Source organism: Camelus dromedarius, chromosome 4, assembly GCF_036321535.1.
Source record: "Camelus dromedarius isolate mCamDro1 chromosome 4, mCamDro1.pat, whole genome shotgun sequence".
Classification (NCBI taxonomy): Eukaryota; Metazoa; Chordata; class Mammalia; order Artiodactyla; family Camelidae; genus Camelus; species Camelus dromedarius.
In genome coordinates, this window is record NC_087439.1 from 17494091 (window position 1) to 17521261 (window position 27171).

General features: G+C 45.5%; 1 protein-coding gene across 2 annotated transcripts in view; it reads left to right on the top strand.

The window, feature by feature from the left end:
* MGAT5 (alpha-1,6-mannosylglycoprotein 6-beta-N-acetylglucosaminyltransferase) overlaps nt 1-27171 on the top strand; it is a 338394-nt gene that overhangs the window by 295465 nt on the left and 15758 nt on the right. For both annotated transcript variants that reach the window (XM_064484718.1, XM_031451304.2), the window contains exons 13-15: nt 469-615; nt 10012-10128; nt 16806-16880. In XM_064484718.1, the coding sequence (XP_064340788.1) occupies nt 469-615; nt 10012-10128; nt 16806-16880 (339 nt within the window). The remainder of the gene's footprint in view (nt 1-468; nt 616-10011; nt 10129-16805; nt 16881-27171) is intronic.

Genomic DNA, 27171 nt, shown 5'->3' on the forward strand with positions numbered 1-27171 from the left:
TGTCATTTCAAGGCAGCGCCATTTGAACCGTCATCAAACCGCCGAGTGACCTTTCTGTCCCCCTGCCTGGCATCACTGAAAGGGCCTGTTGTTCCTCTGGTTCAGTGAAGAAACCTTCTGTTTAGTTAAGCAAGTGTTGTTCCAGTCGTGTCTCCTGGTGAGTCACAGAAAGGTGATTATTGGGTCTTGGTTTTTGTTGTTGTTTTTATGACTTTCCTTGTTTACAAAGTGGGGGGGTTCACCAGGACCTGAGCGGCTTCCTGGGCCTTTGAAGGTCCCTGGGCATGTTTTTCAGGCCCTGATGTAAGCTGGCTTCTCGCTGCACCCTCTCCCACCCCACAAGGGTCTGGAAACTTTCCAGCCTCCGAGGCGTCTGCACAGGAATGGAGCACAGAAGAGACCCCGGGGAGCCAGGGCCGCCAGTCCTGACGGATGTGTTTACCTGTGACATGCTTCTCTGTTTTACAGCTGTTTGTGGGACTGGGATTCCCTTACGAGGGGCCGGCACCCCTGGAGGCCATCGCAAATGGCTGTGCTTTCCTGAATCCCAAGTTCAACCCACCCAAAAGCAGCAAGAACACAGACTTCTTCATCGGCAAGCCAACTCTGAGAGAGGTGAGCATCTGTGAAAATCATTGTCCTTTGGCTAATGTGAATGAGAGCAGTTTACAGAGTGCTCGGTACCCATTGGCACCTCGTAGCCTGGGCTGGTAGGTGTTGTCACCTGCCTCTCATGTTGTTGGGTGGAAGGAGGAGAGGGTGCCGGGGCTCAGAGAGGTGTAAGGCTTGATTACGCCCCCTTGCTGGGTAGCGGCAGACTCAGGATTTGAATCTATTTCCATCTCGCTACAAAGCATGGCGTCTTTTCACTCTACCCCAACTCTGTCCTGGTTTGAACAGACATCTCTAAGTAGCTGGACTCTGATTTTCTGAATGATTAGCGTTTATGGAATAAAAAGAAAATCAACTGGTTAACAGGTATTTTCAAAGAATCTACTCTCCATGATGAGCTGTGGGGTCCTTCCTTAAACAATCATTATATTGAGAGAAAAGATGTATCATGGGTGACTGAAGTAGCGTGCCCGGTATCTTAGCCCACTGTCAGCAGGCACCATCCGGAGAAGCCGTCCTGCCATTGCTCGAACTGTTTACAGAAGCCTCACTTGAATGGCCTTCGGAGATCCTCTCAAATCCCCAGTGGGTGATGAATCACCACTGAGGGCAGTTGGATTCAATCTGGGACAATAAACAAGAGTCATGTAGAGCACGTGAGTGACCAAGCTGGGTGTTTCCATATCTGGCCAGGAGCAAGTGTGGGCAAGAAACCATAAGATTGATTCCTTATTCTTTCTGGGCACTTACTAAGTGGACCTTCAGGCTGCTTGTGAGGAGGAAGCCTCTAAGTGTCATCGTCACAGAGCCCTTGTCATCGGGGACCTTCTCCTGCGAAGGGCCCTGCCAGGCAGCTCTCCCATGACTTAGCACTGTTTTTAAGGCATTCATTTTTCAACTCTGCTACTTTTAAACCTTTCTGGGTCAATTCTTCTGATCTCCCCCCTTCCTCCAAAAAGTGTATAAAACACATCTTTCGTAATTATTCTTTGCTGATCAGGCAGAGGGCTTGCCAGGCCATAGAGGTGATTATTTTGAGAGTTCTTCTCCTTGACCTTCCTCATCATTGGTGAAAGAGTCCAAAGAGATGGAGGAAGATCAGCATGAAGCATGGCTACAGATGACCCTGAAAAAGATGCACCTGTGGCCCCGGTACCCTCTGACCAACTAACGGTGTGTGTGTCCTTTTGTGGAGTGTTCTTTTTGGGGGACCATTCCTCAGCTGTACTTAATGCCCACAGTATTTGGACTTCAGGTGCTGTGGGAGGCACTGGGGCACAGATCCAGAACCTTCAGTCTGGCACCAAGGACCTTATTCTTCGCTCCCCAGCAGTGAGAACATCTCAACGTAGGCGTCTCTGTTTTAGTGGGTGACTGACTGACTTGAAACTTTGGAGTTCTGGGTAGAAAACATGGGCTAAATCAATCATTCCTGTGTTTTCACTTGCGTGTAGGAAGTGTCTGACGTTCTACCTCTGCCTAAATTGGGTAATTATTTGTCATATTCAATGTTTTCTCCACTTTTTTGTGATAAATTATGTACAATGAAAAACTATCATTTTAACCTTTTTCAAGTGTACAGTTCACTGGCATTCAGTACATTCATAATATTGTACAGTCATCACCACTGTCCATTTCATACCATTCATCACCATGTCCATTCCAAACAGAAGCTCTTTACATTAACAGTAACTCCCCATTCTGCCTTCCCCACAGCCTGGAATGGAGTGGAGTGGAGTGGAATGGAATGGAATGGAATAGAATAGGATAGAAAAGAATAGAACAGAAAAGAAATGAAACCTCTACTCTGCTTTCTGTCTCTGTAAGTTTACTTATTCTAGGTAACTAATGTAAGTGGAATCTTCCAGTATTTGTCCTTTTGTGACTGGTTTATTTCACTAAGCAGGTTTTCAGGGTTCACTTACGTTGTAGCATGTGTCAGAATCTCATTCTTTTTCAGGGCTGAATAATATTTCATTGTGTGGATAGACCACTTTTTATTTGTCCATTCATCTATTCCTGGAACATTTGGATTATTTCCACTTCTTGTCTGTTACGAATAATGCTACTGTGAACATTGGTGTACAAGTATCTCTTTGAGTCTTTGCTTTCAAATCTTTGGGGTATATATACCTACAAGTGGAATTGTTGGAACTTGCTTTCTATTTATTTTGAGATAATTTTAGTCTCATACAAGAGGTGCAAAAATAGTACAGAGTTTGGTTATATGCTTCATCCAGCTTCCACTAATAGTAACATACTATAAAACCACGGTGCAATTGTCAAAACCAAGAAATTAACATTGGTACCTTGGTATTATCTAAACCACAGACTGTATTTGGACTTTACCAGTTTTTCCAGTACTATCCTTCTTCTGGTCCAAGATTCCACATGGCCTTTCCCTGTCTTGTCTGCTTCAATTCCTCAGTCTTTCACTGTCATTCATGGTCTTGACATTTTGAAAGAGTGCCACTGAGTTGTTTTATACAATGTCCCTCAATTTGGATTTGACTGGTGTTTCTCCTGATTAGTTTGAGGTTACATGTTTTGGGCAAGAATCCCACGAAAGTGATGTGGCCTCAGTGTATCATATTAGGGGCTGCGTGATGTTGTCTTATTACTGGTGATGTTAACTTTGATCACTTGGCTAAGGCAGTGTTTGATAGGATTCTCCACTATAAAGTTACTATTTTCCTCTATGTTGGGGGAGGTACTTTGAGACTTCACACATATCCTGGTTCTCCTCCAGCTTTTGCCCGTTTATTTTTGCTGTATATCAGTGGGTCTTGTTTGCAACTGTTATTACAGTGGTATTTTCCCTCATCGTGATTTTTTTAATGTATGAAAAGCAAAGAAATCCATCTCTTTTCTTACTGCAGTTTCTATATACAAGCCTTTGGGAAATGAGTCATCAAAGTATTTTAGACCAACTTGGCACCTTCTCGATTGTTAGCATTAAATGATAATTTAAAGTTTGATCATTCTAAAGATTTTGATAACACTGGGTTACAACTGAGTACTTTTTCCTGGAAAAAAAAATTTTTAAACACTCTTAAACACAATCTAACCTTTTCTCTGTGAATGATGGAATGTTAAGATAGATTGGATCAGTCAGTGTGAAATTGTTGGGGAAAGTACATTCATCCTATCAGTTGTGATCTTTCACTAATTTGCTTTTTGTTAAGATTGCAGAGGGTTTTCATTCTTCATGACATAAAGAGAATAGGTGTTGAGGCTGCCGCCCAGGCGCTTGCTTCCTCCTGTCCCGTCAAGCTTGTTGTACCAGTCCTGGAGGGAGACTCTAGTTAGAATAGCACTGTGGGAGCCTTTCCACAGCTGCTCAGCAAGTGACCTCCCACCGAGGACTCCATCAGTTCTGGGCTCCCACTGGAGGGCTGGGATGCAGGTCGGTCGACAGATGTCCATTGGATCCCCACAAGGTCCATGGTACTAAGTCACCACATTGGGGGAACTTATCAAGACACATTTCCTGTTTCCCATGAGCTCAGATTTTGATATGGAAGTGTGATTAGAGTGAAGCCTAATTGACGGGAATGCAGAGAGAAATAGCCGAATGCACGAAGGAGGAGAAGTTAACTTGGAGTTGCGCCAGGTGGAGAATGTGCTGGGTTAGCTGAGAAGGGGATGGTGGGGGAGCTGTGCTTTAAAGGAAAAGAGGAGGCAGGTTTCAGGCTTGAGAAGCATGAATGTTGATGTGTTGCAGGGAAACCCCAAACAGGTCACTTTGCTTTATGCAGGAGGGCAGGTTCCATCTGATGTCCATTTCCTTCTCTGCTGGAGTTGCAGAGAGCAGGCTGGTAGCCAGTGATATGACAGGGCTGTGAGAGGAGCCAGTGAACTTGACCTCACGGGCAGGTGGGCCACCCTGTTCTGCTCTTTCAGTTCACGAAAGCCACAAAATCCTCCTGATCAAAGATGCTTTTAATTGAGAAGGAGCTATCAACACTTCTGCAGATCTCCAGGAGTCAAAAATCCCCAGAAAGTGGCCTTTTTTTTCTTCAACAAGTGGAAAGATGTTAACCAAACCATACATAATTACGTAGCTGTCTTTTTGAGCCCTTGCTAATTTTTTGAGCTAAGCCACATTTGATCCATATAAATAGATACATATAAATTGCATATATGTCTCTTCTTTGCTTTCATCTTAAGAGAAGACATTTTTCTTTGTTTTTAGAAAACAAAAAAGGTTTGTTTTTATTTTTACATTGGACCCATTTTTATTTTTCCCCTTTTTTAAAATTGATGTATAGTTGATTTACAATGTTGTGTTATTTTCTGTTGTACAACAGTGATTCAATTATACATATATATACATATTCTTTTTCATTACAGGCTCCTACTAGCCATTGAATATTATTCCCTGTGCTGTACAGTAGGATCTATGTTGCTTTTCTGTTTTATATATAGTAATTTGTATCTGCTAATCCCAAACTCCTGATTTATCCTTCCCCACCTTCTTCTGCCACTGGTAACCATAAGTTTGTTTTCTATATCTGAGTCTCTTTCTGTTTTATAAGTAAGTTCATTTGTTTTCATTTTTTTAGATTCCATATATAAGTGATATCGTATGATATTTATCTTTCTCTGACCAACTTACTTCATTTAGTATGATAATCTCTAGGTCCATCCATGTTGTTGCAAATAACATTATTTCATTTCTTTTTATGGCTGAATAGTATTCAATTGTATATATATACCACATCTTCTTAATCCAGTCATCTGTTGACGGACATTTAGGTTGCTTCCATGTCTTGGCTATTGTAAACAGTGCTGCTATGAACATTGGGGTGCATATATCTTTTCAAATTAGAGTTTTCTCCATATATATGCCCAGAAGTGGGATTGCTGGATCATATGGTGATTGTATTTTTAGTTTTTTTTAAGGAACCTCCGTACTGTTCTCCATAGTGACTGCTCCAGTTTGTGGACCCATTTTTAAAACTACAGTGTACACACTCAGGGAGCAGAGTTCTATAATGCCTTAAGTATAATGTGGTTGCTTAAAGTTATACTTGAAATATAATATAAATTGGATTTTTATCTTTATATTGGGAAACATATTAGTAGATTCTTGATCATTATTCTGACATTTTGTAAACCTTTAGAATTCTCTGGCTCCAGGGTTTCCTTTTCCATAAAAAGAACTTATGTTCTTACTGGAGATTTAATAGCTGCTCTGAAGTAACGTCTCATATTTAATAAGATGTTCATTACATTTACAAACTATACTCCAGTAAGTTTGCTGATTGATACACAATGAAGTAGCTTAGATCAGACAGTTCTCAATAAATTAACAAGGGGGAACATAACATTCGGAGGGGGAATAATGAATCACAAAATGCCTTACTCATAAAATTAAGTGACCCTCAATAAATGTAAATGAACAGAGTGATAATGGCTCAGCATTTCGTATTTTCCAAGTGCTGAGAGCAACCTTCTAAATAAGCAGGGGCCTTTTAAAAGGCTTAGAAGGGGAGAGAGACTACTAAGATGTGAATGACTAAATAGAGACGTTGATGGCAACTTTCATTTAGCCTGATGTAATGGGAAGAATTAATTAGTTTGTTCTCCAGGCCACAAAATGAAAAGGGTGCGACATTTTGCTCAGCTCCAGGAAAGGCCTAATACAGACATAAATTCAGTCCTGGCGTTTTTTTTAGGCTGGCAAGTTTTAAGACCATGTGTAAAAGACTGGTGTTGATACTGAGCTTCTTTTGGTCTTTGTCTTAAGAGCTCACTAGCATCCTTTAAAATTGTCGTCTTCCTCTTTTGTCAAAAGGTAATAAGTGGTTGAAGGGTCTAGATCTGGATTTGCTCTGCTGCTTTCTGGCTAGGTTGGCTTTGGAAATTGCAAGCCCCTCTCAACCTCAAAATACTCACTGATACACGGGAAACCTGATTAATAATGTATATGCTGGTGTTTAGCACAGGCCAAGCCAGAGGCTTCACTGACACATGTTCAGTTTAAAAATATGTGCTGATGTGGAATCTTAAAAAAAAAAAAAAAGACACCAGTGAACTTTTCTATAAAACAGAAATAGACTCACAGACAACAAAACAAACAAACTTAGAAAACAAACTTACGGTTACCAGGGCCAGGAAGAGGGTGGGAAGGGATAAACTGGGAGTTCAAGATTTGCAGATACTAACTACTACATATAAAATAGATAAACAATAAGGTCCTACTGTATAGCGGAGGAAACTATATTCAATACCTTGTAATAGCCTATAATGAGAAAGCGTATGAAAAGGAAGATATGTATGTACGTGTACGACTGAAACATTACGCAGTACACCAGAAATTGACACAACATTGCAAACTGACTATACTTAAGTTAAAAAAAAAAGTAAAATATGTGCTGAGAACACACAAAGCCTGTTCCCCCAGCTCTGTGAGCCTGCGGGCACTCAGAGGCTCTATCACTGACCATACAGCTGAGCAAAAGAAGAGGGTGCATGTCAGAAGGCTGGCGAGCCGAGCAGGCTAGCAAGGGGCGTGGCTCTGGCAAAGCCAAGGACACCCGCACCTCGGGATTGCGTGATTCCTGCAAGTGGGCGCCAGCAAAGGCTCGGAGGGGAGGCCCAATAATTTATGTTCTGGGTTTCCCACCCTGAGTAGTGCACACACACCATTGGGGTGGTAGGATACAGAGATTGGTGGCCAAGGGCAGGACGGAGACGTGCCAGTTGATCACCTGGTCCTCTGAGGATAGTGGGGTCTGAAGAAAAAGAGAGCCGGCCTCAGCCCCTCCAGACCCGTCACCTTCTTTTATCCTAAGTGTATCACAGCATCCACTTCTCTCTCCTGAAGTGAAATTCTAAATATACCCTGCTAATATATGCAGTTTTTAAAAAGAATGATTTGCTAACTCTTACATGAAAGAGAAATAAAAAGAAAATAATTTACAAGAAGGTTATATGTATTTGGTGTCTGCATAGTCCAGGAGTGCTACTCCATACCTAAGACCCACACTAGAAGGCACTGGGATGCCTCATTCTGCCATACAATGAATAAGTTTGTATTTCAGAGGAATAAAGCATTGAGCTGAACCTGGTCAGCCCTTTTGGCTTATAACTGACATTAAGAAGAGAAGCTACAGGAAGCATTATGCTGTGCACTGGAAATTGACACACTGTAAACTGACTATACTTCAATAAAAAAATATATATATATATTTTTTTGTATATATATATACAAAATTTTAAAAAGCTTTTAAAAAAAAAAAAGGTGCCTAGATGTATACACATGTCTGTATGCAATTGCCAGTGACGTGACAGTTACACATGGGGACTAGTTTGGAGAGCTTGTGCTGGAGGCCCAGATCATGTGAGTGACACTGACTTTGCTGCCGTGATTTTTCTGAAATGGTAATGGCATGTTGGTGGAATTCCAAGTAAAACAGGGCACAAACATCCCTTGATGTACAAGGCAGTTATGTTCCTGAAAAATTCAGTGTGTATAACACTGTGCCAAGGAGTTGGCAAAGATTCTCATGTGGCTTTCATGAACCCCGTGAGAGCTTGGCAGGCGTGTGAAGGCCCGCGGGAGCAGACAGCTCCCCCTGTGCGGGACCGTCCCACACGTCTCAAGGCTTCTGACAGCCCTGGTCCTCACCCCGAGGGTGGAGCGCAGCACCCCGCATCTTTGTGAAAGCCGAAAATGTGTCCAGAATGCCCCCTTCATACCACAACCGTAAAGGGGTCCAGGAATAAAGGCGGAACTAAGTTGGGGAGTAAATGTAGCTGTCTTAAGGAAGGGACTCTTCAAGAACTGTGAATTACCAACATTCCACTGGGTTTCTTTGGCCACCCTTTGGTCTTAAAATAAAACCTCCTTTAGAACAAAAGCTGCCTTTCCTTGCTTTTCTGATTGCAATTGTCTTTGTAACTATTAAGGCTCCAGTGTTACAGTTATGATTATTCCCAAATTCTTTGTTTTTCTAGTAGCATCATTTCTCTTTCTGTCACCTCTTATATGTGCCATTATGTGTCATTCTCTGACTTTAAAGCCTGAAACGACTTTGTTGTAATTTTCATATGCTTACCTGTCTGTCCGAGCCAGTATTTTATGACAGATACTAGTTAGATATAGGTGATTTTCAGGGCTGGGATATGACTGAGTGTAGGTGGTCATTGTTTCTTGGTGTGATTTTGGAGGTTGAAGCCACCGGTAACAGCCTCCATGTCACCTGACATGACATTCTCTTCTTTCCAAGTGGGAATCAAGATGTAGGGCCATCACCAGACCAGCCCTGCGGATCTCACAGCCTCAGGCAGGGTCATGGCCCTCATGCTGCCCTCCTGGGACCCCTAGGCTCCCATGAGCCCCCCGCAAAGTGTCCAGGATCTCAGCTCAGAGGATCTAGGAGAGCCTGGGCATCTGTCTTTTTTTTTTTTTTTTTTTTTTTTTTTTTTTTGATTGAAGTACAGTCAGTTACAATGTGTCAATTTCTGGTGTACAGCACATTGTCCCAGTCATGCATATATGTACATATATTTGTTTTCATTAAAGCTTATTACAAGATACTGAATATAGTTTCCTGTGCTCTACAGAAGAAACTCATTTTTTTAATCTGTTTTTATATATAGTGGCTAACATTTGCAAATCTCAAACTCCCAGATTTATCCCTTCCCACCCTCTTTCCCCAGTAAGATTGTTTACCATGTCTGCAAAGTCTGTTTCTGTTTTGTAGATGAGTTCATAGTGGCTTTTTTTTTTTTAAGATTCCACGTATGAGTACTATCATACGGTATTTTTCTTTCTCTTTTTGGCATACTTCATTAGAATGATGATCTCCACATCCATTCATGTTGCTGCAAATGGCATTATTTTGTTGTTTTTTATGGCTGAGTAGTATTCCATTGTGTAAATGTACCCCAACTTCTTTATCCAGTCATATGTCGATGGGCATGTAGGTTGCTTCCATGTCTTGGCTATTGTATACGGTGCTACTGTGAACATTGGGGTGCATGTGTCTTTGAATCTGGGCATCTGTCTTTTAAAACATCCCACATGGACCTGTTGGGCACCCACAGACACTGCCCGTGACACCAACCGGGTGCACCTACAGCCTGGGTTTCCTTAACTGTACCCGTCAGCGCTGTGCCTGCACATCCAGCGGGTCCTGACTTAGGAGGGCGCAGTCAGTGTCCTGCTGGGTCAAAAGAAAGGAAAGCTGTGGGGCCCTCTCGCTTTTATTGTTGTCTGCTTATGGGGTACTTGAGAGGTTTCAATCGTCCAGAGGAAGGACAAAAATGACTTACTACTTTTTCCTGTGTAACTCAGAACCATGAAGAGCATTACACTTCATCTAAGACCGAAGGCTTTAAAAAATCACTGTTTGTGATACTGAGATGTTCTCTTTTGCTTCCTTCCAGCTGACCTCCCAGCATCCTTATGCTGAAGTCTTCATCGGCCGGCCCCACGTTTGGACTGTTGACCTCGGCAATCAGGAGGAAGTAGAGGACGCAGTGAAAGCCATTTTAAGTCAGAAGGTTATTTCTTTTATTCATTTTTCCCCATTTGGAATGTGAACTGGAGGGTGTGGAACACATCACAGGCCCTTTGTGCGAGTAATGAGAACGTTTCCATGTCCGCTCAACTCTGGAATTAGAAAGGAGCCCAGCTGGAGGGCTGGCTGGCCTGGGGACTGTGTGGATGTCCTGTGAGGTGGAAACAGAGCTGGTGTCCAGATGTGTGTGTGTGGATTCTGCAAACTCTTTCGATATGACTCCTAGGTCCCAGCACAGTTGTAGGAGCTTGAGATACACTTGCGTCTGTGACATGATTATGTAGCTCTCTCAAAGATCAAAAAAGATGTACCTGCTCCCTGCAAGGAAAAAAAGAAAGAAAGAAAAAAATAAATAAGTGAGAAGGATAAGGGTAAGGAATAATTAAGGAAATACTAAGAAATGTTTTTTATAGCATCTAGTTATTCCGCTTTTCTACCATTTAACATCTTGTAAAATTTTGTGTAAGTAATGAGCATATCTGGACTCTGCTCATCAATTCAGCAGACATTTATTAAGCACCTGCTGTATTCAGGGCACCCTCTGAACCACTGTAGGGGATATTCACTTCCACAAACATAAACGAGGCTAGGTCCCCGCCTATAAGAAGCGTACCCCCCTGGAAGGATGGTCAGGTTATCCTCTCTCCCAACCCTGGGGACTCCATCCCTCTGCACCCTCCCCTCTGTACTCCTCCTGTCAGAGCAGTTGTCACTGTGCTATATTTTGTTAAGAAGCAGGACAGGCGTGGTTGTGAGGGCAGGCTTGAGTCAGACAGCTCGGGTGGGTTTCAGCTCTACCCCGTACTCGCAGCGCCCCCTCAGGCAGCCCTGACGTGGGCCAGCTGACGATTCCTCTTGGCAGACAAGCCTTTCCAGCCCCTTCCCCTTGACGCTCACTGTTCCTCAAACCCATGTCTTTCCAGGCCTTCACCTCTGAGCCTCAGTTTCCTCATCCCTAATGTAGGCTAATTCCACCTACTTTGCAGGGACTTGTGAGGATGCAGTGAGGCGGTGAATATAAAGCGCTGAGGTACGTTGTCGACCTCAGAGCAAGTGTTTAGTCAATAGCACTAAGTCAGTATTGGCATCACCTATGTAATAGTATAATAGTCTTACGATTGTTAGTGACAGTCTAGATTTCCACTAGACTATAAGCAGCGTGGGCAGGATATATATCTGTCTCACTGCTGTATTCTCAGGACCCAGTGTAGTGATTTACCTAACGGATGGATGGGTGTCGTGGAGGGGACGAGGACTAGATATTTACCAACAAGCACACTATCAGGCAGAATGCGTTTGGTGCCAAGACCAACATGCCGGAGATGGAGGAGTGCCTGTCTTTTCTGCGTCCTATAAGGACGTCTGGAGAATGCAGCAGTAAGTCTCATAGGATGAGTAGGAATTTGCAAAGCTAAGCTGAGAAATGGTCCTGGAAAGACATGGTTTGAGGAACAGTGAGCATCAAGGGGAAGGAGCTAGAAAGGCTTGTATCCTGGGAGGAGTAGCCAGGTGGCCCATGTAAAGGGCTGTCTTCCGTCTCCGGGGAGTAAAATGTGACGCACCAAACTGCCAGCTTCAACCTACTGAGGACACCTCCCAGAGAACGAGAGGGCTCCAGTGTGTTATCCGGGTCCCTTTGGAGAGGGTCTAGTTATTGAGCTTTGGGCTAGCAGCTCAGAGCTTCCCGTGGGTGATGTGTACAGTGTCACTCCTTGTCTCAACAGTTTGGGGCAGAAGTTCCCCAGACCTCTGGTGGCCAAGCCAAGAGATGAGGTGCTGAGTGAGCATGGTACCACTGTCCACCTCAAAGCATCTTTCGCGTGTCGAAGGCTTCTGCGCCAGGGGGTCCCTCTCATAGAGATCAAAGTTTCTTCTTTCTTCAGTCTCAGAGTCCTTTAGGGTATGAGCGTCTGTGGTTGCCATAACAAAGAAACGCACCTTGGTGGTTTAAACAAGAGAAATGTATTTTCTTACCATTCAGGAGGCTACAAGTCTGAATTTAAGATGTCTGCAGGGCCGCACTCCCTCTGAAACCTCTCGTGGAGGATTTGTCCTTGCCTCTTCCACCTTCTGGTGGCCCCAGGTGCTCCTTGGCTTACAGCTGCCACATGGTGTTATCCGTGTGTGTGTGTGTGTGTGTGTGTGTGTGTGTGTGTGTGTGTGTGTGTGTGTTCTTCTCCACTTCTTAGAAGACATCAGTCATACTGGATTAGGATTCACCCTGAATCAGTATGATCTCATCTTAACGTGATTACATCTGGGAAGACCTTATTTCCAAGTGAGGTCACATTCACAGATATGGGGAGTTAGGACTCCGGCATGTCTTTCAGAGGGAAGGAGTTCAACCCACAACACTTAGTTAAGTGTGCGTGCCCTTAAAGAGGAGTAATTTAAAAGCTAAGGTAGAGGCAGAAAATCATGGGTCACAGAGTCCAAAACTTTTTAGGTAACAGATGCCTTTTGTCAAACAAAAATCTCATGGGAAGGCCAGCTACAGAAAACACTGAGAGCGGGGCACTGAGTTCTGTCTGCTCCCTCCCACGTGAAGCTGGCTCTGTTCACGCCATGAAACCTCCAGTGCTCCACGTTTTAAAACCCTGGTCAGGCTTTTCCCAAAAATGGTTTAAGGCCACTTAAAAGGAAAAAAATAAATAATTATAATAGTAGGTGATATGTAGGAAGAACCTCTTTCTACATGTCTAGAATCTCTCTGTACATCTCATTTAATCTAATCTCATTTAATCCTTCTGCAAATAAGAAAATTAAGGTTTAAAGAAGTTAACTAATTTACCCAAGATGGCACAGCTAGTAAGTTGTAGTACCTGGGTTGAAACTAGTATTTTTGACTAGTTTGTTAAGATAATATAAGATTTAAAAAGAAAAACAACATGAAATGAAGTAAAGGGAAAGCTAAGAGTGGATAAAGTAAGGAATGAGATTAATACAAAAACTGTTGTCATTATAATCCTTATACTTGTTATAAATGGGTCAGAAATCTGCTGCCAAGCTTTCTCATATTGAATTACAAGTTTTTAAGTTACCTGACATTCAAAAATGCAAGAAATCATGACCCATCATTTAAAGAGGACACTATCAATAAAACCAGACTCAGAGATTGCCCAGGTGTTGGAATTATCAGACAGTGACTTTAAAATGCTATGATTAATATATTAAAAGGCTTGATAATAAAGGTGGATACTATCTGTGAACAGATGGGGGGTTTCAGCAGAGAGATGGGAACTTAAGCCAGATGAAAAAATGGTAGAACTGAAAAGCATAGTATCAGAAATGAACTCTTTCAGGGGGCTTATCAGCAGACTGTAGACAGCAGAGGAAAATAATCAGTGAACTTAAAGACTTGTCAATAGAAATTATTGAAATTAGCCCAAAAAAATGATATGAAAAGGAACATATGAAATATGTAGGAATATCAAAATGCATAACTTACTTGTAATTGGCATCTCAAGGGAAGAGAAAATGGCTGGAAGAAATATTTGTGAAAAGATAATGGCTAAGTATTTTCTAAAATTAATGAATGACATCAACCTACAGATTCTGGGAGCTCAGTGAAGCCCAAACAGGGTAAATATAGAGAAAAACACACTTAGGTACATCATATCAAACTGCCAGAAACGAAAGATAAGGAAAATAATCTTGAAAGCAGCCAGAGAAAAATGTATTACATTCAGAGGAATGGAAGACCCCCAACTTCCCGTCAGAAATAATGGAGGCCACAACAGAGTCCCCAGGAGCCAGAATGGCTTTAAGTTGGCCACAATAGAGAGTCTGAATTTTATTCGAAGTATGATGGGTAGTTTTGAGCAGGGGGATGACATGACCTATTTTAGATTTGAAATCAAGAGAAATTACATGAAATGTTTGGCTTAAAATTCCCTACTTAGCATATGGAGGAGACAGGACTCAGCCCCTGATCTTCCGGTACTTTCTAAGACCATCTCTCATTGAAGGATGCCATGCCACCTGTCAGGTGGGGCCATGGAGGGGTTAACAGAGCAGTTCCCTGGAGAAACTATACCCTAACTTTGAATGCTGAGTGGCAGAAAAGGAGACGGGAATGGGGGTTAAAGAGGAGAAAATGGAGAAAAAGATGGGGAAGTAAGGGAAAATTTCCAAAGCCAGCAGGACTGCACCGTGCAGCCTACAGGCATCCTTCCTGCGGCCCTAAGAGTCACAGTCCTTTTTCCATGAAGCACGATGACCAAGAACACTCCTCTTGCTTCTCCACAAATGGTCCTACTTGGGGACATCAGTGACTGGTGTGGTTTCAACATGCCCTTTCACCCCATCCCTTAAAGAGTCCTTGACTTGTTCCTGAAGGGCTGTTACGCAGAAAACCGGCACACACAGAGGCCCGGATCTTGGCATCAGCCTCTCCATCAGAAGCTCGCTAGCCCTTGTTATTCCTGAAGCCAGGGGTCTGGAGAGCTTTCCCACATGGATGGCCCTGCTCCCGCCCACAGCAGGATGGGTAGTGACTCACTGACAGGTGGCTTAAGAGTACTTTTTGTTGTTGTTGCTTTTCCTTTGTAGGAAAATTGGCTATCTTTTCAAATAGTCAACTGTCCACAAAGCAATTAATGAGTCAACATCCCTTTGATTAAACTGGGTTAGGTTGGTAGGAGGACACAGGAAGAGCCATTTTTCTGTATTTATTGCATGAACCCCTTCAAGGTAATCCACATCCATTCCTAATGGCTGTTCTCTGGGATACGTGGTAGGAACAGTCCTTGAGTATTCAGCCTGCTTCCCACCACGTGCCCGGATCTGTTGGTCCCATGGCAGATGGCCACCGATGTTTGTTTCTCTCACTCTAGACATTCTACATATCCCCTTTTGAATGAGCCCGGGATGCCAACCTCAATTGTAGTTTTGTTGTTGTTCTGATTCCTTCACATCTTTTCCTGCAGACAAGGGAAGGGACATATCTCAAGCCAGTTAGAGAAAGTGTCTGGAATCACCCACAGGCTGAATAAATATTCTTTAAAAGAAAAGAAGAATTCTACATTTGGTGTGAAGGACTGTGTTTGGGTTAGAGAGGGCACAGCAAGTGCAAAACCTTGAGATGAGAAGGCGCAGACTTGGCACATGTCAGTTAAAGTATTTTGAGCTCTTCTGAGATGAACTATCGAGGAGCAAAAGGACCTTGGTTCTTGCAGGGTAGTCCTGCCCTGATGTTACAGGGCTCATGGCTCAGCCTCTTTTGGCTCTGTCTGGACGGATGTGGGCAAGGATGGCTGACTTACAACCTGTGTGAGTTGTCCTCTAATTATGCACTCAAAGATACGTTATAAAATGAACAATCGTGGTTGAAGATTTCAGGTGTAATGTGTGAATCAACACACACAAAAGCAGAACATGTCTTAGACCAACTACTTGGCTGCCCACAGAGGGGTATCTTTGCTGCCAGCTGACCCATTTTCAGCAGATCTCAGCACACAGATGTTTCGTCCAGCTCTTCACCCTGTAGATTAGAGCTAGGTCAGTGTAGTGCAAGATGGTGGATGTGCTCCTCTGTCCTGCTGACACATGCTGCTGGACCCTCTGAAGCTGTAACAAACTGGATAGCCGGTGGTTTCCTCCCAAGAGAAATTTCCATTTCAGGTTAATAAAGCCAGCTAGCTGCCCCTAAAAGCACAGACCTTGTAGCCTTGGCACGAGCATTCCAGAGCTCAAATCCACATTTCTTCCCTTTCCCTTAGGTGTCACAGTGTTGCTCCGGTTGTCTCCTCCACTTCAGGGAAGCACTTTCTACATTGCTTGCTACCCTCAAATAAAGTCTAGGCTCCTTAGAGTAGAAATCTCAAGTCTTTTGTGGAAATCCAGTGACCCTCTTCCTAGCGTGTCTCCCCAGAATGCATGATCCTAGTTCTGTCCTCCTGCTCTCCTTTCACGTCTAGTCTCCCACTACTTGCTGCACCTGGGACATCTTCCGCATCTTGGCCCTCCTCAGTCCTGTCTTGCTAGAATCGTAGCTAGCCTTAAGAGCCCAGCATGAGCAGGCATTGGCTTTGACCTTCTAGCGTCCTAGGACCCTCTGGCTGAACTCCCTGTGATGCTTAATCCCTCTGTTTTTGCACCATGAGTTCTTTGGGTACATACTTACCTACTAATGCAAAACAAACATTTTGTCACTGTCATGGGTCCTTAAACCACTCATCAGGTGCCTTTCTCAGGGCAGGGAGTGTGCATTCATTCACCAGATGTTTGGTGCTCAGCACCGGGATACAGATGACCCAGCAGCCATGGACCCTGCCCCCTGGAGCTTGCCTTCTAACAAGTGACACTCCCCACCTTTGGCTGAATGCCTACCATGTGCTAGACACTGAACTTAGCACTTTCCTTTTTCTCTCCTGTAATCTTCACCACAGCTTCCAGGAGGTGGGTTTTTCTTATCACCATCTTACACATGAAGAATCTGAGGCTCAGAAATGGTAGGTAATTTGCTCAGGGCCCCACAACTGATAAGGAGCAGAGTGAGATTGTGAAGCCAGCTCTGCTGACTTCCAAGTTCATAGTCTTAGCCTTGCAAGGCTGCCTGCAGGTGTTGGGGCCTGAGTGCATGTGCATCAGTGGAAGACGGGGTAAGAGTCACCTGTCCCGAGTCCTCCTCTCTCACGATACCATGTTCTGTTTCTGCAGATTGAGCCATACATGCCCTACGAATTCACATGTGAGGGGATGCTACAGAGAATCAACGCTTTCATTGAAAAACAGGTAAGGCTCTCCAGAAGTCTGTCTTTGCGGGGTCCTGCTTCCTGTTACCCCAGAGGGCTCTCATGAACAGTGACGAGCTCACCGTATTTCTCTGGTTATTTCCCTGATTTGGAGGACTCCACAGGCTGGATAATGGCTTGCTAAAATGCTAAAGTAGGCACTGTCGTGGTCACCCAAAGGAGTCAGCCTGTCCTTGGTGTAAGAATGTTCTTTATGATGGTGGAAGGTCAAATGGAAACTTAAGGAACTGGATGATCAAGATGGAAACGTCCTCCGCCATCAGACCCGCTCCCTGAATGTATTCTGGGGCCCTCACAAAGACCTAGTGGGGAGGGGGCAGAGAGACGGCCAAGTATGTTAGCACTCTGTAGGGCTGTTCAAACAGTTTTAAAAATAGGACCCCTATTCAAATGAAACTTTACATGAAACCCAAGGATATGAAACAGATAAAAGCAGAACTTCACTTCCAAAGCAGGGGAGGGTTCCCAGGGTCCCACCACCCCCAACAGAGTTGGGAAACTATGTCTCATGCTTACAGAAGTGAGGCCAAAAGTGTCATTGCCGTCTTTATAACACTTTAATCCCTTAGGCTTCAAAAGCAACACAGAGCTAGAAATAGGCAGACAGAGAACCCCCGGGGGTAGGGGGACTGAGACACCTTGACCAGATTCCAGAAATAAGGGGCTGCTCTTCAAGGGCAAAGCGGAGCCTCTTGGGGCGATGGAGAGATCTTGACACCGTAGGGGAGCAGGGCTCTGAAGGCCGAGAGGAGAAATGCTGTGTTGAAATGTGAGTAGGTGCAGACTGTAGGCCAAGGCAGGTTTCAGAGGAAAGATTTGAGGCAAGACTGGTGAGCAGCGGACAAGCCCGCGTGCAGCTGCTGGATGGGCAAAGCGGGGCAGACGCTTCAGGGTGCTGTGTCTGATGCTCTGAAGTTTTGCTGGTGGCAAGAGGGTGCACTCTGCAGCCAGCCCTCTGGGGTCCAGCCCCGCCGCTGAGACTTTCTGGTTGTGTGACTGGGGACGTGTTACCGAGCCTCTCTTTGCCTTAGTTTACTCTCCTGTAAAATGAGGATAATGACAGAACCTCACGGGGCTGCTGTGAGCATTAATGAGCTGGTAACAGGCGACGTGCTTAGAACAGGGCTGCCACACACTGCTCAAGAAAGACAGACTAGTCCTGGTGATTCTCTAGTATATTCTACTTTATTATATAATTGTCTTGTAGTCTTTTTTTTTTTTACTGAGCTGTAGTTGATTTACAATGTTGTATTAGTTTCAAGGGTACAGCATAGTGATTCAGTTATATGTACATATACATATTCTTTTTCAGATTCTTTTCCATTGTAAATTATTACAAGATACTGAATATAGTTCCCTGGGCTATACAGTAGGACCTTTTTAATCTATTTTATATATAATAGTGTATATATGTTCATCTAAACTCCTAATTTATCCCTTTCCCCCACCTCTTTCCCCTTTGATAACCATAGTTTGTTTTCTGTCTATGAGTCTATTTCTGGCTTATAAATAAGTTCATTAGTGTCTTTTTTTAGATTCCACATATAAGTGATATCATATTATGTTTGTCTTTCTCTGTCAGACTTACTTCACTTAATATGATCATCTCTAGGTCCATCCATGTCGCTGCAAGTGGCATTATTTCATTCTTTTTTATGGCTGAGTAGTAGTCCATTGTGTGTATATATGTGTGTGTGTGTATATATATACACACACCACATCTTCTTTATCCATTTATCTGTCAATGGGCACTGAGGTTGCTTCCATGTCTTGGCTTTTGTAAATAGTGCTGCTGTGTATTGTATTCTTGTATATTATTAAATAACATAATATATTCCACAGTATTACTCATCAGACTTTACCACAAGAGCTGAGCATCTGAATTACTATCTCATTCGTTCTTTATATGACACCCAACTTAAGAATTGACAGTATCATCATCCTAACTCTAACAGCCCTTCATGCACAGACTTTATGCCAACATGTCAGGGGCACATCCCAGTGCATCATTCATTTATCCCCACAGTGATCCCAGGAGGCAGCAGTCAGAACCCCATTCTCTGGACAGTGGGAGCCAGAAGTCTCGGTAGCAGGGCTAAATCCTGGAATCAGGGTTTGAGGCTGGTTTGGTCTGGGTCCAGACCTGCACCAGCGGTGTGTTGCCAGGACCTCAGGTGACGGCAGTGGCCCCGGAGCTCTGCTTCCCGTCTTCTTTGAGCTCCAGGTGCTGTGGGCCCTCCTGAAGGTGCAGGCGGGCGCAGCTGTGGCTCCCCGGGCAGTGAGCTCTAGCGCATCCCGCTCTCACGGCCCTCCCCGGAGCTGGCTCTTACCAGCAGCCCTGCAGCTGCTTCCGGAACCCCCTGCCTTCTCTCCTGTCTCCACTTCCTCTCGGAAAACGGTTACTCACCACCAAGTGTAAAAAGACTCTATCACATTTATATGAAGGCTTTATTTCTTTCCTCCCTAAGGAAATCTTGAATCCCAGCCAGTCCTTAGAAGTTCTCTTGTGGCCCGTCTGTTGTGAATCTATTGGTTTCCCTTCAGACAGGAAGGTCTCGTTCCCCAAACAGACCTTGCTAAATGCTCCGTGTGCAGGGTCACACCCAGCTCGCTCCCCTTTGTGTGGCAAGTGCCTAGCCCCTGCCTGGCACATAGTAGGTCCACAAAAGCTGAAGAAATGAGTAAATAAATAAGGGGCTGAGTGAGTGCGTGTGCTTTTTATTCACATGGGCCAGGAACTAGGAGGCTCAGGTTGGCCCTTAAGATTATTTGGAAAACATACCACTAAAATCGTCTTCCAGAAAACATGTCAATAAAGCTGCCCTTTCGCACTAGCTCCTGGGCATAGAATTTTTTTTCTGCAGAGCTCTGCGGTTCACAGGAATCCACAGATTTCTGTTTTGCCTGCTGTCATTTATCCGTTCATCCACTCTGTAAATATTTGCCAGCTTGGGTAGGCTGCAGACTGTGCTGGGAGGTGGGAAAGAAGAGATGTCAAAGGATGAGTCTCTGACCTCAAGTAGCTCCAGGGTTCGCAGAGAAGCAGGTCAGGTCCTCGGTGGTGCTGCTGCCCTGGCTCCGCCTGTAATAGCGACGACCTGGGGTGCCTGGGACCGCATAACTCAAGCTGCAGGGAGGGGAGGGAGATTCTGTCTAGAAGCATTTTGCAGGAGATGAGTCCAAAAAGCAAAGATGTCAAGCTGCAAAGGCTTAGGGGCAAAAAGAGAAACCGTGGTAAAATTATTGGAAGTTTAGATGTGACTGAAAAGAGGGATGAGGTGAGGGACAAGGTTGGAGGTGGAGACACATCATGAAAAGATGCTAAGGCTCAGCTGAAGAATTCAGATTTGATTCTGGGACAAGAGGAGGCTGATGAAAGGCTTTAACCCGGGAGTAGGGCAGTGATGCTACCGCATGGGTGTTTTAGAAAAGTGACACCAGGAATCGTGTGTTTGGGGCATTTCTTATTCCACATGCTCTCGGTGTTGCTAAGTGAGCCATAAAGGGGCCCGTGTTGAGTTATCCCAGGCTTTTATGGAGGGTTGTGTTGAAGCCGTAATGTTCCCCCAACTCCAGAGGGAAATTAGGAAACCAAGACCCCACTGGCTTGCAGATTGGGTCTTCTGCCTCTAACGATTAACTGCAGGCTCTCGTGTTTTAGAGCTTGGGGTGTTCGTTATTTTTGCAGCCAAAAGATTATCTTCAAAGAGCAGTGAGAGGCGAGAGGGGTGTTACTGGTGGGAACAGGAAAGCCTCAAGCTCCAAAGGGTGGTGGTAGCACACGCTTCCCGTCCCTTCAACTGTAGGAGCCCTGCGGCCCTCATTAGGCTGGTCTCTGCCTTCATCAGAGTCCTCCGTGTGGTCCACTGGGGGAAGAAGGAAGCTTTTATCCCACAACCCTTTCAAGATTGTCCCTCACACTCACCCCCAGGCAGCAGGAGCCAGAGGAAGCCAATTGACAGCAATTGAGAGAGCCCCGGGCCGTGGCATGTGCTCAGAGCACAGGATAGCCGCTGAGCACGAACCTACCCCGCCAACCCAGGCGGTTCCCGATGGGGATGGATCCTGGCTTTAGGAAAACACTTGCTTCTCCCTTAATGCCCTCTCTCCCTCACTGTACTGAAAAGGCTGATTTGGCCTGCCCACTCTTTTATATCAGCTCCCCCAAAAAAGGCACTCTCTCTAGCAGCAGGAGTTGGTACCAAGGAGAAGACCCCTTGTGTAACTGAAGATCATGAGCCCTCCTCGTCCCTAACCCGAGTGTGTCCTGGCCTGTGAAGGTTCTCACTGTGCGTTTCTTGGGAAAGGCGTAGGTGGCCTCAGGACAGAGGGGAGAGCAGGTTTTTTGGAGGAACGGCCCGTGTTCAGATTGATTTCTGAAAACCATACGTAGGCTCTTTAACTCTATTTTCTGCTTCGTGTAAAGACCCTATAAAATACCCTACAGTATGATTGTGCTCATTATTTTGCAAGGAGCTGTGTAGTTTATGTGAAAAGCATTCTGAAGACTTGGAGGGAAAAAAGGAGTTAACTCCAAGAGCCACATGGGAGTGAGCTTCAGCTGCTGGGGAGTCTCGCTCCCTGGGGCCCGTCCTGAACGTCGTCGTGGGGCCCGTTCTAGATGCAAGGCCAAGCCTGCACGGCAGTGGGTCTGGGGAGGCCAGGGTAGGGGGCAGTGGTGGAGGCGCCAGGTTACAGGGGAAGAGGGAGAGGAACTGAACAAGGGAGAAGGTTGGCAGTAGCGTAAGGAATGTTTGCTGTTTTGAGAAACCAGTGGTTGCTGTTTGCCCAGCCTTTCCTGAACCGAGAGGGACTGGGGTGGGTAATGATTGAGCGTTGGAACCTGGGAGTCCGACAGCCAGGTTCACACCCTGGCTCTGCCCTCGCTCTCTTAGTGACCTTGGGCAAGTTTCCTGACCTCTCTGTGCTGTTTCCTCTTCTGTGCAGTGGGGACAGTGCTACCTGCCCCACAGGGCTCGTGGAGGAGCCAGCAGATGAGCACATGTTTAAGTACATGGCCCAGAAGATGTCCTCTGAGAGCCTTAACTACTTGTTGCTACAGGAGCCCAGAAACCAGCTGAGGTGTGTTTTTCTAAACAGCTTCATTGAGGTATAATTTGCAGACCCTAAAATTCGCTCCATGTGAGGGTACAATTCAATGGTGGGGCTTTTTCAGTAAATTGATAGAGTTGTGCATTTACCTCCACAGTCTCAGTTTTATAATGTTTCCATCGCCCCAAAAAAAGCTCTTTTGTTCCTCTGTCTAGTCAGTCCTTACTTGTTCCCCCAGCCCCAGGAAAACACTGATCTGACTTTTCCTCTTCTGGAGATGTCTCAGTGTAATGTTTGTGAGGTCCATGCACTCTGTAGCAGGTATCAGTACTTCATTCTTTTTCATTGCTGAATAGTATTCCATTCATTGTACAGATAGACCACTTTGTTTATCCATTCTCTGGTTGATGGGCATTTGGATCATTTCCACCTTTTGGCCATTGTGAAGAGTAGAGTGCCGCCTTGAACATTCGCATGACGTGGGCGTACGTTTTCATTTCTCCCTGTAGACTGCTAGTGGTGGAAGAGTATGGAACGTGGGAGGTTTGTGTCTAGCTGTTCCTGACGTGTGCTGGTTGGCTCATTGATTTGCACTGTGAAGATCATTGCAGAGATGAGTCACAGCTCAGCTTCACAGCCACCTTCTCTGTGCCCTTATGGAAACACTAATTTACACCCGCCACTGGGGATCAGCCCCAGGGGCTACTTGTGGATGGAGTTCACTTCTTTTGAAGGCAGCACAGGCTGACAGTGCTGGGTACCAGCCGGCAACAGAAATTATTCAATCCAGTCAGTCTGTATGTATTAAACACTTTTTCTGTGCTTGGCCCTGGATTTCCCGGCTGTAACATAAATAGCAGCTATGTCCCTGACCTCCCACATAGCTGGCTGAGTTTGGCCCAAACCCCAGATTCATGGGCTTGAATCTCCCCTCCTTTTTATTTTGCAAATTCTTGACCTTCCTTTAGATCTTGACTCCAGACTTGTATCTGAGCCTGTTTTTCTTGGTTCCAGACAATATGTGTTTCCATAGAAATCTGCTCGCACACACCTAATATGTTATGGACATGGTAACTCAATCAAAGGTGTGGCCAGACCTCCACTCAGGGTGGAGGGTTTGTGGAAGAGATCTCATCACGTGCAACCAAGAGGGAGGGGCAAGCCAGCCCCTCCACCGAGTGCTTCCCTCCTAGGGAGAGCCTGCCTCCTGCCCCCACCCCAGTCTTCTCCAGCTCTTTGGGTGTTTTGTGAATAACGTCTTTGCACGCTGTTTCTTCGCCTCTGTTACAAAGGCATCCCCGCTTCATCTTTTTACACAGTACTTTGTGTTCATTTGTTCAGAACATTACTTTTTCTCATAAGTTTGATTCATAAACCTTTCTTATTATGGTTACTGCAGGAAATTTTCACAGTCAAGCAAATTTAGGGAAATTTGGTGACTGGTTGAAATAAGTTTTAGAGAGGAATGCAGATGTTCTGTGTTCTAAGTGGGCTTGTTAACCAGATTGGAAATTACTGTTTATGTCTCTCCTATTGTATAAAGTTTCTCTGAATTAGAATATTGTTCTTTTCCACTTCTACTGTCAAAGCCTCTGGATATCAAAACCATTTCATAAAGTTCAACAACTCTATTTTGAACACCAGTTATCTGCAAAGCACCATGTTTATGATAAGCCACTAACTCCTACTGAGCCTACAAAACCCAGCTCAGAAGCCCCTGTCTCCTAGAAGCCTTCTCTGATTGCCACCCCCACCCCCTTTCCCTTCCCTGGAGTTAATTGTCTCTCTCCTCTTAGTGTCTTTTACATCCTGTTCGGACCTCTATTTTATACTGTTCAGTAATTTTTAAATGCCAGCCTCTCTTACTACACTGAGCCTTTGAGCCCAGGGACTGTCTCATTCACACTCCTGTTTCCAGCATCCAGCGTAGGCTTTAATAGTCATTGGTAAAGTTTGGAGTGGATGCATGAGAAGACCGTCAAAGCAGCTGTGACATGAGCATTTGGTGGAGCTTTGTTGAACAGAGGTGCCAGGGTCTGCTCCGAGGCTGTCCTCTCTCCTGCCCTGTTGTGTAGCTTCCTAACTGTCTCTGCTCCTGCCTTCTGTTAGCACAGCAGACCGTCTCATTCCTCTGCTCAGAACTCTCCAGTGCCTTTTAGCTCACAGGCCAAGGCTTTACATGGGTCCCCAAAGCTCTGTGTGCTCTGACCCCCTGGGACCTCCCAGACTCCATCTCTTCCTACTGCCGGCCCCCAACACGCACACACTGCTCAAGCTTCGTGGAACTCCTAGCTCCTCCTGGAACCTGCTAGACACTCTGTTGTCAGAGCCTCCAACCTCGGTTTGCCTCTGCCTGGAATGTCCTTCCCAGATATTTGCACGGCTCACTCCTTTATTTCCTTGGGTCTTTCCTTGAATGTCACCTTCTCAGTGATGCCTTATCTGAACACCTTCTTCCCCAACAGTCTCGATGCCTTTTCCTCACTTCGTCCTTATTTAGAGCAATATAATTTATTATTTTGTTTCTCTGTCTCCCTCACTGAATATAAGCACTATAAAGGCAGGTGTCTGGCTTCCTTTTTTTTTTTTCCACCAAGTCACCCAATGAGGGCCTAGAAGAGTCCTTTGCACACAGTAGCAGTAAAAGGCGACCCATGGCCGGTGTTACTTGTATCAGGCACTTTTCTGAGTGCTTTACACATTGTAATTCATTTAAGGCCCTCTGCAGCTCCATGAGCTGGCAGTGGACATTTTCTTCATTTTACAGTTGAGGAAACGGAGGCAAAGAAAGGCTATGGAACTAGTCAAGATCGCTTAGCTGATGAACGAAGGAACTGAGATTCAAACCCAAGCAATCCGAGCTCCAGATGCTTACACTTTCCTGCTCCTTAGCAAATATTGTACTGCTGTCCAGTGATCTCAGTTCCCGCCCCCCGTAGTTACACAGTAGGCTCTGGTGTCCATTGGACTTTGAATCTCTTTATTATAATACTTCAAGGCTGTAGAAGTTTTCAGATTTCTCCAAAAAAATACAAGTAAAGTTGCTCGCATTAGCCAGCCAGAAAAACAAACCAAAAGACGACATTTAAACTTTCCCAAACATCCGTGCACCCGCTCAGCGTTGATCAGCAGTAACTACGTTGATCATTGTGTGTTTTCCTTCCTATTTGATGGACAGAGTGTCAAAGGCCAGCCAGTAAGTTTCCATGTGCCGTCAGGTGAGAGAGCGATGGCCACCAGTGAGCACTCAGCATTGCCATTCAGGGTGTCACAGGGCTGCAGTCATGCTGTCGCCCTTAGTAACAGCGTCCAGACCAAAGTTACGGTGCTGCCCGCACCTTGGCAAGTCCATGGACGGTGGTCAAGATCACCACAAAGCTGAGGCGTCAGATAAAGGTCTTCCCGCCCACTGAATGGCCTGCCTCTGGTGGTACCCAGGGCTGTGAGACAGGACACTCTGCTGACCCTCCTGCCCTGTGTCACTTTCTGAAGATTAAGCTGAATCCTATTGTCTTTAAATAACCCCGTGCATTTCTGTCATCTCAGAATTATTAGACCCTTCTGGAATCTTCTGTTTTCAGCAGATGTGAATCCAGGTTCTAGGTTTCCTGACCACATGCAGGGAAGGATTTCTGTTTGTTAAGCACCAAACTCACTCAAACTCAAGCAGGAGCATCCCCGAATTGCAGGATTGTGTGACGTGGGGGACAACGGCAGGCTCGCCTTACTTGTGGGGTCTCCAGCGCTGACTTGAGGAGACTGGAGTAGAAGTCTGCGCTGAGCGCTCACCACCTGCCGCTTGCTGTTCTCAGCAGGCAGTGGCATCACCTCCTTCAGGAAGGCGGTGGGGAGGAGCCAGAGCCGTAGGAAGTCATCAGGTTCAACCTCTTCATTCTCCTGATGGGGAGGCTGCGGCTGTAGAACGTCTGTTTTGTTCAGAGGTTGGGGCTAGTAACAGGGAGAGGCGAGGTGTTCCCTCAGAACCAGCTGCCTTCAGGGCCTGGGGTGTGTTTCCCTTTGCTCTTTTTGGTTTCTTTTTGGTCACTAAAGTAATACAAGCATAGGTTTAAAAAAAAAAAAGGCAAAGAGTATAGAAGGGCCCTCCTGAATGCAGCTCTGGGCTGCCTTCCAGGGCTGCACCCACCTCGTGGCTCAGGGACCGACAGGGACAGTCCCACCTGCAAGTCCCCACGTGGCCAGCAGGGTGGGGCCTGGAACATTGCCTCCCCCCACCCCGCCCCCTCTCCTAGTTCTGAGAGCCCTGGGATTATTAATCAGCTCCTCATCCACACAGTGCGGGGAAAGGAAACATGAGGAAAAAGGAAATATTCCAGAAGGACATTAGCACTGAGCAGTAAATTCCCTTGCCGTTCCTGAATCTCTTGTGTCCCTTCTCAGCGGCACCAGGTGCACCCTTACAGGGGTGTGTGCGTGGTTGTTGTACGTGCGGTTCTCTCTTCCAGTGCGCGATACAAATGGAAACACGGTACATCAGCCTTCCATCTGCTTCTTATCAGCCTTCAACCTGCCCCTTTCACCTCTCAGTATGTGGGGGCTGGGGGGGGTATGTTTCCATGTCAGCGCATAGAAACCTGCTGCATTGTTGCTTTGTGTGTGTGTGTGTATGTGTGTTCTTTGTATCTGAACAGTTACCTATTTAAATACAACCTTGAGACTATTTCAAGTCTTCTGCTTCTTTGACAGCCTGTGTCCTGTGTAGGTTTCTTTGTACCGTGAGTCTCATATGTGTGGGGTGATTTCCTCCGGGAGGAATTCAGATCCCAGGATCCTAAGCACCTGAGCACCTGAGCACCCCTGAGGGCTAGCCTGCCCCGAAAGGGGTTCACTGGCTCTTCAGGGTTCCTGCCCTGGCAGCATCTTCTGCAGGTTGGGCAGCCCGGGGATTGGGAGGAACTTTGCTAGGGTCCCATCGACAACGTGCAAGCGGAGAGAGAGTTGGGTGCTGGTGGTGCATGCATTCCCACCCCTGGTACCTATTCAGGCAAGGCTGGCGTGAAAGCTAGGGTCCCAGGTCAGAGAGATTTCCGCTGCTCACCTGCCCTTTCCCTGGTCCCGCTTTGTCTTTCTTCTCACCACCCACCTTCTCTTCTTACCCAGGCTGCTGGCTCACCTTGTGGTGCAGGTTGCTTTCTGGTCCTCCCCATGCCCGTGACCCCCTGGACGTGCTCGTTCCGTGCACGCCCTCTCCGTCCTGGGAG